This window comes from Centroberyx gerrardi, chromosome 10 (assembly GCF_048128805.1).
Source record: "Centroberyx gerrardi isolate f3 chromosome 10, fCenGer3.hap1.cur.20231027, whole genome shotgun sequence".
In the NCBI taxonomy this organism is placed as follows: Eukaryota; Metazoa; Chordata; class Actinopteri; order Beryciformes; family Berycidae; genus Centroberyx; species Centroberyx gerrardi.
The window spans coordinates 30,257,271-30,271,890 of record NC_136006.1 but is presented as its reverse complement, the minus strand read 5'-3'; the positions used below and the strand labels follow the sequence as shown (position 1 = coordinate 30,271,890).

Here is a 14,620-nt window from a genome sequence, read left to right as displayed (position 1 = left end):
CACACTTAAATTAAAAGGGCAGTGCATTCTCTGCCCCAGTGGGCTAGCATTGTGTCACTGTGTATGGAGTATCCATTTCCTAGAGCTGCACTGCAAAAAATGACCAGTGATTTTATCTTGTTTCCAGACCTGTCAAGCTTATTTCATGATATTTTTTGTCAAATGATCTCACTGCACTGGCAGTTAATCTTGCTGGTTTCAATAAATTTAACTTGATACATGCCAAAATGACATCTTTCAAGAAATCATCATAAAACAATGAAAAGAAAATCTTGGAACAAGACAGTTTCTCCAAGATAATTTAACTTTTACCAAGTAAATGTTCTGATTTTTCTCCTGGAAAAAAAGTCACATTTGTTGAAACCGGTGAAATTATCTGCCAGTGCAGTGAGATGATTTCACTAAATAAATCCTAAAATAAGCTTAAGTCTGGAGACAAGATACAATAACTTAACAAGTTTGTCAGTTTTTGCAGTGAGCAGTCACTTTGGCTAGCCTGTAGCACACTCCGGAAGCATTTCACTGCTGCCACATAGAGAAAATATCTAGTTCCTAATTGGGGTAAAATGGGCAACATGACGAGAGAATGGCAGGAATCCTGTCAAGATGGAAGAGCTGTGTACATCTCTTTTGTCTGAGTAGGAGGATGCTGTTTGTTCAAAGTCAACGGACACCCAGTGTTGCTGTTGTTCTTGCTGTCTGTCGCCCTGGCAGTGACCGACTGACTAAATGTATGATTTCATATAATGGGATGTTGATGCACGATCCAGACGGAGGCCATTTTCCTGCATCACTTCACACAGCTGAGGTAAATGTCTCAAAACAAAATTGGTGGGAGTGTGTTTCTGAGTCATCGCTTGACAGCTCGTTCAGAGGAATTTGTTTTTATATCCTTTATTTCTTTTGCTTTTCTCTGCTCTGTCTTGTCTTACTGTGAGCTGAACGATAAAATGCAGCCAGCAACAAGGCTAAACTTAAGCCTTTTCTGCTTTAAATTATTAGTAATCATAGAGTTCCTCATTTTTTTTTATTGTGTCTCTTTGGTGCCAAGTGATAATTGCTGTGGTGTGATCACTTGTCAATCAAACAGTGTGGGTGGGACTGTGACGTCTTTTTCCTTGGATTTTCTGTTGATGAAGTTTGAGTTTCTCTAGGTGGTTTGCTGTTTAAAACAAATAGAGCAAATGTAAAAGCTTTAATGAACTGGGTACAGGTTGAATCGCGATTCTGTTATATCAATCGGCAATAGAGTCTAAAACAGACATTTAATCATAAGAAGATCTGGATTATTACGTTAAATGAGGATGGGCAAGGAATGTATTAGCTGCTGAAAACAATGGGGAAAATTACAATCAAGGTGTTTGGCTTCAGGCACTTAGATCAGCAGATGATAATGTGGAGTGGCTAGATGAAACACCTAGAGGAAGATAGACAGGTGAAAGAGCGCAAGGCACCAGATTACCTGTTGGCGTCACACACAGAAACGCACATTTACACACACACACACACACACACACACACACACACACACTTACACACACATACACACACACTGGTCATGGGGACATGCAGCCTGTTGTGTCGTCACACTTTCAGATGGTGTGAGTCAAAGTGAGGGTGTGAATAACAGGAGATCACATGGAAGAAAATAAATGCCAAATGTGTCAAAGGTAGATGAATGTCAAAAATGCCAGTGTGCATAATATCATACTTGAACTTCTGTTCTGTGCTTCTTCTTTATCTTGTTATGCTGACAATAAGAGGAAATTTGAGAAAACAATACTGCACTTAAAAGAAATTATTCAAATAATGTACAAGTACACATTCTGTTGCCCAATTTCTTCCATAAATACTGAAATTAGTGTGTAACTTCTGGTCATTTGAATTTGAAGACTTAGGGAATATGTACATTAAATTATAGTTACAAATTAACAGATAAAGTACAGTATAGAAGTCCAAGTTTGATTCTGTCTGTATATTTAAATGCAGTGTTTTTGGCATTTGGCATTCTTCCATACGATCCCAGCAAAAGGTTTGCTTGATTATATTTCAGCAAACATGAGCAAACATTTTAAATAGCAGATATTTATTCAGCAATTTCCTCCGCTATTAGCTTGATTTATCTTTCAGAAATGAAAATCAAATGGGATGGAATGCTACTACTCTCCTCTCTAATGTTTCTGTATTATGTGGCCACACTGTGTAAACTCTATTTGCACTCCTTGAGTTACCTGATTTCCTCAGCAAGTTCCAGGTAGACATCCATTTATTTTAAAAGTTTCAATAAAACAAAAACTCATAAAACTCATAAACTTCTACCACTTTAAAGAGTAACTAAACCAAACCCAAATCTTTGGTGAAGCCTGGGTTACGCACTGGCCATCTGCTATTGGCTGGTCTTTGGTGCCAGGTGATGTCACCACCTGTTGTACTCTATAGAGAGTGACATCACCTGGCACCAAAGACCAGCCAATAGCAGATGGCCAGTTCAGTACCCTAGTTTTCACCATTAAGTGTCAGTTTTCACCAAAGATTTGGATTTGGGGTTTAGTTACTCTTTAAACACTATTCATAAGAAGAGGGAAAAAAAAAACAGTTGAGAGAAAAAAGGCACAAAATATAACACCACCACACTATGTAACACCACCGAACTATGACTGTATGGGAAAAAATATATATTACTGCGAGATCCAATGCTAACACTTGAGTGCTACTTTTACGATGAAATGGGTGCCCAGTCTCATGCAGGAAAGAAAAAGAAGCACTGTTGAAGTTAAAAAATGGTTAAAAACATTCAGTATTCCACCAACCCTCAGGCCTGTTGCATGGTCTACACAAGCAACAATGCAAAGGGCAACAACGCAAAATGTCTTCCAAATTTTAAATGCAAATACTGTTAAATGCCTCTTAGCGGCCGAATGATAATTAGCTGCCAATGCCTGTTGATTGGTCCAGTCGTAGCTCAGTGTGAAAGCTACCATGTTGGATGGATCTTGTAATGGCTAATCAGATGAAGGAGGTAATCAAATTTTGACGCTGACATTCTAAAATATTGCAAATGCCTGCCTTCATCTAAGTTCAAAATGACAGAATATTCCTTATCACTTAGCACTCTCAACCTATTTAACTGGATGCACATACTTCTTTTCAACTTTTTCTTTTGTCTGTGATTGAGAATGTATAAAAGTAGACATTCCTCTACATTTTTAAAACACTAATAATGGAGCTCAGGGTCACTGGCTCTGGACTAGTGGCCTTGCTGTCCCTTGTGTATAAGTGGTTTATAACCTCAGACAGGCTCAAGGAAGCCGCTCGATGTGCCTGTCCTATGTAAGCAGAGAGCTTGTGGTTGTTGCCAACTTGCGTTAGGATAAGCTTGCCCTGTGTTAACTATGTAACCAGGCCTTAATCCCACCCGCTTACCCCAAGGTGAGAGGTTGGCATGCACTTGTGTGTGTGTGTGGAGGGGGGGTGGGGGGTGGGGGGGGTTATAGGGGATGAGGGGTTTAGGGGTGGGAGTTAGAGGCGGGAAGACAAGCACACACCTTCAGTGTGGGATACAGGCAAAGAGATCTCCATGCAAGCAGCGGACTGGGCCTTGCGGAAGGGCGGTCGGCCGGGGCCTCTGCGGGTAAGCCGTGGCCCCTCGGGACCCATCGGGACGCGAGGCTTCCCTGCCGAGCAGGGCTGGGAGGTGGGGCTAGTGCAATGTCCATTGACATGATCTGTAACAACGGCAAAGCATTAGCAAACAACACAAAGAGGGAAATAATGAAATAAAAAAAAATAAAAAAGTCAAATCCACTGCAAAAATATCCATCTTGACAAGTCATTTAGTCAAGTATTGAGCAATGAAACATTATTATTATTATTATTATTATAAAAACAAGTGTAAAAAAAATCTGCAAAATTCAATGAGAGTTTCAATGCAGTTTCAAGAACTGTATTGAGAATTTCCTTGAAACAAGTGACAGCATCTTAGAATAAGGCAGATCACTCCACTAGTATCTAGATAATGTCACTTGATTCAAAGAAAACAATCGAAACAAGCAAAATTATCTCAGCCTTTTTTCCACCTGTTTGAAGAAAAATAAGATTTTAAGACTCAATATTAATCTAAATGACTTGTCAAGATGGATATCTTTTGCAGTGCGAAAGAGGAGTAGGCCGATGTTGAAAATCAGATTGTCAACAAGAAAGGTCGAAGCAAGGGAGAAGGGGAAAGTGAGAATGAGAGAGAGAGTTATAAGGATGGAGAGTGCAGAGAGTGGGTTTCAGAAAGTGTGAATAAGGAGGAGAAAGAGATGTTGGCAGTAACAGAGAGAGAGAGGAATGTAGAAGCAGAGAGTGGGTACGGCTTCATTCAATCTGTGCCAGGAAAGAAGAAAATCAAAAGCAAAGAAAACAGGTGATGTTTGAGTACTCATTCAGTAGGAAGGGGCATTGAACAGGCGTTTTTCATCTCCACTTTGTCAATTTTTTTCCTTTGTGCAATGTAGAAAACCTTGGCTCTAGCTGTTAGCAAACTTAGTTTCTTTTTTTTTTTTCTTTTTTTAAAGGGAAGGGAAGGCCAGAGACTCCCAAGGCCAACACCGGCAGTGGTGCAGAAGCTCAAATAAATCATAAAAGAAATATATTTTCTCATTGATTCTAATGCGAATCTACGGAAGAGGGTAAGGGCCACGTGAAAAATGTACTTGAGTTCTGAGTTTAAAGTCAGAATTCTGAGTTTAAACTCATAATTCTGATTTTGAAAAGTAGGGTACTGAACTGGTCATCTGCTATTGGCTGGTCTTTGTGCCAGGTGATGTCACCTTCTACAGAGTACAACAGGTGGTGACATCACCTGGCACAAAGACCAGCCAATAGCAGATGGCCAGTTCAGTACCCTACTTTTCACCATTAGGTGTCAGGCTTCACCACAGATTTGGATTTGGGGTTTAGTTACTCTTCAAACTCAGAACTCAAATACATTTTTCACATATGGCCCTAATCCTCTTCCGTACAAATCAGTGTTTCAGCCCAGTTGGTTGATGTGTCTGTGCATGCATGTGTGCTTGCCTTCGTGTACACAAATAATTTGTCTCGAGCCGAGACTTGTTAATGAGACAGAGAAAAGCAAAGTGGGATCCTGTTGATTGGGTTCACTCTGCGGTTCTTCGCTGCCCGCAGTTTAGTCGGCCGGACAAAAACCTCTGCGCTGCCAAGACAGCCATAATTAACCCCCGTGTGTCGTCTACGCCTGAGCGCTCTCACTTTCCCTTTTCCTGACGAGTCAAGTAAATAAAACTGTACCCTTGTCTTGACTGACATCCCTGGTGGCAGCAACGCCGCACCTCAACGTTAAAGCGAATTTGGTCTGACAAGAGGATCTGATGGGAGCTCTTCTGTTTTATTACTCTCTCTCTCTCTCTGTGGAGAACTTTGCTCATGAAGAGAATTAGTGGCGTTGTGTTAATTAGTAAATACACTGGGCACGGTTCCCTTGTCACTGTACGGCCAGTGTTTGGCACTGGTCGTGTATCTGTGATCCAAAAATCAAAACCCAAGATCCCCCGTCGGGCCTGTTGATGCACAAATGATTCAATCTCAAAGTGAAGATGAAAAGCTCCGGGGTGCCACCCAGTCCGCGTGCAACACTCGGCCAGTTTCGCGGCAGGATGTGCCGGGGCAACGCGCGGCTTGAAAGCTGCAGATAATGGCGCACTGTAAACCAATAAGGGAGCCGCAGAATGACACCATTGTGTGTCCGGCTCGAGGTTTTTGTTATCGTGGATTTCAATCGGAGATAGTGGCGAATCAGTCATTTGCCCCGAAACACTCTGCAGGAAATCAGGAAAAATGGCACTGTACCCTTATACCCCCAACCCCCCCGCCCCACCAACACACACACATTAATGCACTCTTCCATCGAGCACACACACATGTGCATACACACTTGTGCACCTACACACACACACATACACACACACACAAACACACACACATTCAAGTATATTGTAATCACATAGCAGTCCTGCTATGTACTGTCCTGACAGAATATTTTGTCTGTTAAGAGGTTCATATTAATTGCAGGTATTAACAAGGTAAAAGACTAAGTAGGCTTGTGATTATAGCGTTCTTCCCCTGATACTGACAAAATGCATCCTTTTGACCAGCCCGGTCTCTTCAATCTGCGTACAAATAACACGACATGTTAACAGCAAATTACGTGTTGGTGGAACGCAAAGTGTTAAATTTATGTGTTCCCAGCACGCAACGGTTACGTTAAGGAGACACGACTATAAACAGGAAGTAAAGTTATTACAGGAAGTAATAACAGTAAGTAAACTAACCCTTCAACCGTAAGTCACATTTAAATTTTTAATGAACGTTTTCCTTATTTAACCATGACCAAACCATTTCTCTAACCTTAACCAAGTTGTTTTAGTTGCCTAACCATAACCATAACCGTACTGAGCCTCGCTGGTGACGTCATGACCGTTCAAGGTGATGCGTGGTATTTGGACGCATCTGCTCTCCACAGAAGTTAATGGGAAGGTTTGGCGTATCACCTGCACGCAAAATTGGACTTTGGCGTATGCACTGCATGCAATTTGAAAGTGTAAAGTTGTGTTATTTGTATGCAGATTGAAGAGACCGGGTTGTTTTGACAGTTTGGAGGCCTGCTTGAACCTCACTGTTAATTTAATGATGGATTTTAAGTAGAGATTTTTTTCTTTCGTCAAATGGCTCCTCCTTGATGATAATGAATCTGCGATAAGGTAACAACTTTACCAAGATTAATATGGTTCCTGTTTACCCTTTCATCTTCCAATTTGGGTGAGTTTCTCACTACAGTTGGTACAATCAAATATGATGCAGGGTTAAATGCAAAAAACAAATAAAAAGTAGGTTATAGTGACACTTTGAAAACCTGTCAGAAAAAGAAAAAGTTATTAAATCAAGCAAGTCATAGGAATAAGTAAGAACCGCCACATTTTGTGTTAAAGAAGCATAAGTTCTCAGAGGGGATAGTATGTGTGAGGCTGCAGGAAACCTGTGATTCTGATGTATATATAGTTAGAGATGTATTGAGAGAGGGGCGATAACTCTGAGTCTCTGTAATGCAGGTGATCCAGTCACAATGGAGAAAAGACCGTTTGAGAGACAGAAATGGTCCAGGTACAATGGGAGAGGTAGAGAATGATCCAATCACTGGAGAGCAAGGCTGTCGATGAGAGGAAAGGCTGCGTAAAAAACAGAGGATGGTCCAATCATGATAGAGCGAGAGAAAGCCTCCGCTTTAGATATGGGCATGAGTTACGAATCACCTTTAGAAACACTTGCAAAATGTACAAGAAACAAACACGGGAAGATTCAAATCAAATCAAAACACATTAAGGGTCAAAGTGGACAAAACACTGCAGGCCAACAGTCTCATGGGCTAGTTGGATAGAAGAAGAGAGTGATAAGGAAATTGAGTGAAGAAACTTTGCGTGAGCACAAGTCACTACTAAAGCAACATAAAAGCCTGTCTGAGAAGAAAACATGATAAAAGCGGGAAAGTAAATGACTCAAATGAACAGAAGTGAAAAACTGCTGGCTTTCGCCTACCGTACCAAGATCAGTCTTAAGATCTGTTGGCAGACTTAACTTTCTGCCGGGTCCCTTTACTGAAACAAAAGAAATAAGAAACAAAGCACCAGTTAATCCCTTCAAATGAAAGACAAACAAAAAAAAGTAAGTGAAATCAAAGTCAAAAGGATGCCAAACCAAAGTACAAACAAACCGAACAAAACTGAAAGTACTGAAATGAACGGAGAACCAGAACGTGCAAATTGGTGCAGTTGCACATGGCAGGCATATGCAGTCAAATTCAAAATGCATGCTCCATTGTTTTCCCAGGCCAGTGTTCCCAGTTATCTCTATAGGGTCAGTGATATCTGTATTGGGTCAGTGTTAAGACCTTACCCAATGGACTCAATCGTCTAAGTCTTAACACTGAAGCAGTTGGAGCAGTGGTTCTTACCTTGGCCATTATTTAGGTATTGAGCCTAGAATTGCTTAAAATGCAGTTTGGGACCATCATAAGTTGCAGCCCAACTCCTGGTGGGTCCCCAAAAGACAAGAAGAAATATGTTCTCATTGTTAGGATGAAGCTACGTTTCTCAAACTTGGGTCCCTGTCTCTGAAAACATCTAAAATGTGATTGACAAACCCTGATAAAGTGCTGAAACACATCGGTTCTGCGTAAATCTTTGTCCTCGATACTTTAAGTTTCGCTAGAGTTTCCTCTTTCATTGTAAAATTGGGACTGGCCGGGATTTGACGAGGCCTGGGATATCTGACATGGAAGCACAAATAAACAGGGGGAGCTCACACCAAGGTCCATACAAAAAAATCACAGTCAGACATCGGAAGAAACAAAAGAATCTGTTAAACATTTTGCAAGCATTTTGCAGTAGATAGAGGGACTGCAAAGGTACAAGTTCAGATAGATGGTCGTCAGTTTCCCCTTCAAAGAGGAGACAATATGCCATTGTATCTTTGTGTTGAATGATGAACCTGGCATATGGAAGACACAGGATGGTGTTTACATGACATTGGATAAATTTCATGACCCCGAGGCCTCTTTGACAGCGTGACCATGAATTTGCATTTTTTTTTATAACGCTGATCATTCTAACAATACTTGAGACTTTGGAGCACTTTTTTACTTTAGGTAGACCGGACAGACACAAAGTCACTTTGAGTCTAGGCTCGCCGTATTGATTCTTGTCATCGAATGATTCCTCTGAAAAACTATTTTGGCTCAGCTTGCAGCCATTTGGTAATAGAGGGCCATAGAAAAAAGGAGTGGAGTGGAAGCAGTGGCGCATATTGGTATTTTAGTGGGGAGACGGTCCCCTGTAGAGCAGTCTTGCTTTATTGATTAGACCTCAGGGACAAAAACACAAAAAAGTGCACTGGCATTCAAAATCAGAGGCCAAAGAAGTAGTAAGTCTAATGGAATACGCAGTTTATTTGTTGTGAATAGCCTCATGGGCAGCTGAGGATCGAAGGTGATTTTGAAGTAAATAAAATGTCGCTCTTTGCAGAGGAAATTAAGGTGGTACGATGCTGTAATTGAATTCTTCAATCAATTAAGTTTCTTTTTCCAGTTTTTCAGGTAATGCCTTTCAGATTAGCGTTGCCAGTGAGATGAGAGGTGAGCTGTGTGTGTGTGTCTAGGTGTGTGTGTGTGTGTGTGTGTTTTGCATAATAAACTACAGTGACCAGATGTTGCAACCACAATACATCTAAAATGTGCAGCGGCAGGAATACAGAGGCAGGATAGGTGTTCTCATAATAAATCTGTTAGACACAGATGGTCTTCGTGCATCTATTTAACAGCTCAGTCACCCCACTATAATTCTTGTTTAGATGTATTAATGGTTCATAGAATTTGTTTAAATTAATTTAAAAAAAACAAGTGGACCAATATAAATATTGATATTTTGTGACATTTTGGGGTTATTCACTGAGCTAAAGAGCCTAAGAGGTTGGTTAATAAAAATATTAACCAAAAAAAAACCAACTTTTTTGTACCAACAGATGTAGCCATTGTTAAAGTCCCGCTTTTTACCGTGTGCTTGCTAAAGTATTGCTGCTCTTCAGCTTCGACACCACGAGGAAGTATTTCATTTCAGTTGTTTGGAAGTAAAAAGGAATGGCCTTGTAAGTTTGGTTAGTTGAGAAACATCAGAGTTTTGCGTCAAAATAAAGTAATTTGTTTTTACTGTATTACATTCAAGGAAGAACTGTCTGTCGATCAATGCAGAATAAATGCATGAAGAGGGACTTACAATAGTTACCTCCATATAAAGATTACCCTATTCTATGGTGACTAATCATATGATTATCTGCAAACATTGATGTGCGCTCTGTTTATGGCAGAAGTACTTCTCACTCTGGGATTGGTGCCTTGTTCTTGGTATCTGAACATGAGCACTTGTATGAAAACATATTATTTTGGAGTTAATCAGGTCAGACCTCTGATAAAGGTACAAAGCAAGCTGAAGCCATGTTTATCAGCACCACAGCCTGCCTCATGGGCAGCATGCAGTTAGTTAACAGACGAGACGGTGATGAACATTAGAAGACACCGAGATGAGGTTGTGGGTTAATCGACACACAAACAGAGTCTGTGAGACACGATGAGTGAGAGTCAGAGTGCCACAGTCAGGTAAAGCAGCACGCTGCCTTTCGGTGGCAGAGATGTATGGTTCCCTCCAGCGGAGGCACGATGATCGACACCACAGAGGATGAAGCGCGAGAGGCGCCGAAGAGCGAGGAGGAGGAGTACCCGGCCGGAATATACCTCCTTCCTCTTCCCAAGCCCGCCTGCCTCGCAGCGTTGCCCGACGATGAAGGATGCAAGGCAACAGCTCAGATCTGGCACATACAAACAAACATCACCACATCTGCCCCGCTGCAGTCGAGGCGGAGGCAATGCAGCGCCTGCAGTCGTCCGCACAAATGCATGGAATACAACGACAAAGCTGCGACAGACAGCCTACTACTAGAAACACAGTCCCTAACTGCTTGTTCACACTGCGAGCAACTTGGTGGACGTGTCGCATTAATAGTAAATAAATAAAAAAAGTCAATAAAATAACTTAATAAAATAACATCGATCCCAACAATGGATGCAACTATTCTCCACGCAACAATTTTGAGATGTTTATTCCTGTAGTCTTTCAAATAAAAGAGAACTGGGAAGCTTTGAGTGGCTATAATCAACGTCTTGTCCATTTTGTACTTGCCAGGCAGAGCAATTGTTCAGGAAACATTGGTAGGGAAACAGGAAAGCACAGAAAACCGATGAGTCGTGGCCAACTTCCATTGGCCATCCTTTCCCTGGTTGCTCAGCTCTATAGGAAATGAATGGACTCCCGGTGATGTGTTCATTGTGTTGCTCGCAGTGTGGAAGCACGGTTAGCATGCAAGGCGCAACATCAAACCACCCACCCGTCCAAACCCAGCCCAAATATCCCCTCACCCTCCCTCTGTACCTCCATAACCCCCCCTTCCCTTCCTTGCATCATCCCCATACAGTAAAAACCACAAGCAGATGTCTATGAGGGGGACGGGATCCTTGGGACATCCCTCCTCTTACCATTGTCCAGTAAGTAAAAGACTGGACTGCAGTGGCTGGCTCTCAGACTGGCCACAGGCTCTGGCAGGATGCGGGGGTCATTGTGAAGGGAGGTTGGGTAATGAACTGGAATAGGAGATCCAACAGAACAGACACAGACTTTTCAGGGAAAGGGGGAGAGACAAACACAATGGGTGAATTGGGGAAAAGAGAGACTTGCAGGTAACAGTAAGGAAAACAGTCAGTTGAGAGGTTATTAAAAATAAAAAGGGTTTAGATGAAAGTTACATGCAAGATAATACTATTCAGATGGCGCTATGATATCCATTAAGTATGACAAGCACAACTATTACCACCATAAACTACAATGCCACTACTACTACCACCACTATTACTAGTACCTAGGCTTGGGCGATATCCAAAATTTAATATCGCGATACTGTGCCACCAAAATATCGCGATATACGATATTATCGCTGTTTCAGGTTTTTTTCCAGGGTTGTTTTTTTTTTTGTATTTTATTTTATTTCTTCTAAATTACAGAAAATTTCTAGGCTATTAATAATAATAACAATTATCATTATTAATAGCGATATTCAATATTGCTGAAAATATTGCAATATTCACCAAATTTTGGCCCAAGCCTACCAAAACCACAACTACCAGTTACTTGCTGTTAAAGTGCAGCTGCTACTACTTCTATTGCAGCAACTCTGAAACTAACTTGTCAACATGTCAGGTCATTAGTAATAGATAAGAGTATGACAAAGGATAATACGGCATTTTTTGTGAGTTGTTTCATGCTCGGACTCGAAGCCTCAGCACTGGCAGCGGTCCCATACACAGTGGAGTACAACACAGAGAACATTTCAAACAGATTCCTAGATGAAAAGTTGTCTTGAGCTATTGATTTCATGGCTAACCACACACTGTCTCACTGCATCATCCATCTACCATTTAGGCCGACTTTGAGCATAAAAACACAGGGAAACAAACAGAGCAGTAACACTTTTCTATGACTACAAGGAATTATGATTCTTGCACTCCCTTATGGCCATGAATAGATATCACTTGTACAAGTGTGTTATCAAGCACAGGTGTCTGACATGGGTTATAATACAATATAATAATATATATTTCAATATGAGTCACGTTACAAATACACATTTGTGTATATGTGTATATAACAATTGCTTATAGTATAGTAAGAAAAATGATCCATGCAGCATCAAAAGTTACCATTGTATGCTTTAAGTAAAGTGGCATGCCTTCTAATGCATCTAAAATAAACCATGAAGAATTATCATTATGTCTTTTTCGGGGAAGGTGACAATGTTGAGTGATATATCTTAAAATACGCTACATTAGAAGTAATCCAACATTAGTGGGATGTCAGATAACCTCTGATAGATAGCTTGTCATAATCATTAGATGTTTGTACTTTATATAATTTTTAATTTACATCTATAATGGTTTTTGACTGCTGATATACTGTAATGCATCAGGTAGCATTATGTGCATTTATAAACATGATGATAAGACATTATGAGTGCACTGTAAGGCCTTAGTGCTTTTACCATGCACTCTAGATATGGTAGTAGTAGAAAGTGCTACCAACAGGGTTTAGTTGAAAAAATGTTTGTAGGTTTTTATCGTATCGTATTGTATTGTAGCGTATCGTAGCGCATCGTATTGTATCATTTCGTATCGTATCACATCGTACCGTATCACATCGTATTGTATCACATCGTATTGTATCACATCGTACCGTATCACATCATATTGTATCGTTTCGTAACGCTTCGTATCACATCATATCGTTTCGTATCATATCGTATCGTATCCTTTCGTATTGTATCACATCGTTTCGTATCGTATGTATCGTATCACATCACATCATATCGTATCCTTTCGTATCGTATCATAACGTATTGTATCCTTTCGTATCATATTGTATCATATCCTTTCGTATCCTTTCGTATCGTATTGTATCGTATCGTAGTTTTAAGTTTTACCCAACCGCCTCGTTAAAAAAAAAACGAAGAGCTGCCAAGAACTGAGCAGGTGGCATCAGGTCCACTACAAGGCAGCGCTGTAAAGTTTCAGCCATCACCTCCTCATCCTCCTCCCTTTCTCCCCTGAGGAGCTTGCTGCTAAATATATCTTGCTGGGTCAGGCAGCGCTCTCTGGTATCTCAGCTTGTTAGCCCGTCTCACGCCCGGGCCCGGCTGATCAAGCCTTCCTGCAGTCACACTCACCATCGAGCTGCCTGAGAAAAAGGTAACACATAACCCCAAAGCAAACAACAGACCTCGGGATGTAAAATTAAATAAGAAAACGGGGAGGATATGAAGAGGAGCGAGCTCTCATACAGGAGTAGGGCCAATTACCGGGCCTAATGACAAAAAGAGGATACGTCTTGGGAGAGGAGAGGTGAGCAAAAACGAGAGGGAAGGCAGTTCGGAGGGGAGGGGACGGAGGCCTGCAGTTACTGACACGCAGGGTGAATCAGGACGATGGCGGGCTTTCTTAATAAGCTGTCCACAGTCTGTATATGGCCCCAAATAGACACAGCGGGCCTGGTGTGACAGGGAGGGCCAGACAGCCTCTAATGGCCACAGAGGAGGGGGGGGAAGATGACATTCAGCAGGAAGAAACAAACCATGACTACCGCGGCTGAGCTGCGCTTCCTAATTTGTCTACAGTCGTGATCAGTTCAGGTGTACCCTGCTTCACCATGCCAGTGGTTCTCAACGTGGGGTCCAGGGACCACCAGGGGTCCTTGAGGGGGTCTAAATGCTGTTTCAGAGGCTTTTCTACCCTTTCAGATTCATATTTAAAATTTGACTATTGACTATACCAAAAAACTCATTACATATTCAGTGTTTCCCCCAGAATTTTACTCTTGGAAGGGTAGAAAAGCCTCTGAAACAGCATTTAGACCATGTGACACTAAAACTACTATTAATAGTAATAATAATAATAATAATAATACTCATGCATACTCAATTATACAGTGTATACGGTATGTAATCATACAAACACACAAACTACATCATATCCATCATATGCATTAGATGACAATGACTGGCTGATATGCATAAACACTGGCCCGATATATCAGCAAACTGATATATTGCTTCAACCCTAATTACCACTGCATTCTCTGCCATTTCATAATCCACAAGATCCGACGCTGTATCACACTGCAGCGTAACGCTGTCTCTGTCTCTACGCTTTCCATCCACATCTTTCCATCTCCATCCTCCTTCCTTTCGCCCTATCTTTCTTATTAGGAAGTGACAGGGCTACAATGGGACAGCGTGACCGTGACCTAGTTCACACCGCCGCACTGACATGCTCTCTCTCTTCACCAGTCAAGGTTCTTTAGAACAGAGGGGGAGAAAACCTTGTCTAGGTGTCTGTATTCCATGCTGAAATTCTGCCCAAGAGGGTCAAAGGCAAAGTGGGATGGTAAAGAATTGAGATCAGAAAAGAATC

General features: G+C 41.3%; 1 protein-coding gene across 2 annotated transcripts in view; it reads right to left on the bottom strand.

The window, feature by feature from the left end:
• The window catches only part of stxbp5l (syntaxin binding protein 5L), a 226,349-nt gene that overhangs the window by 16,953 nt on the left and 194,776 nt on the right, over window positions 1–14,620 (bottom strand). For both annotated transcript variants that reach the window (XM_071914581.2, XM_071914582.2), the window contains one exon: window positions 3,546–3,725. In XM_071914581.2, the coding sequence (XP_071770682.1) occupies window positions 3,546–3,725 (180 nt within the window). The remainder of the gene's footprint in view (window positions 1–3,545; window positions 3,726–14,620) is intronic.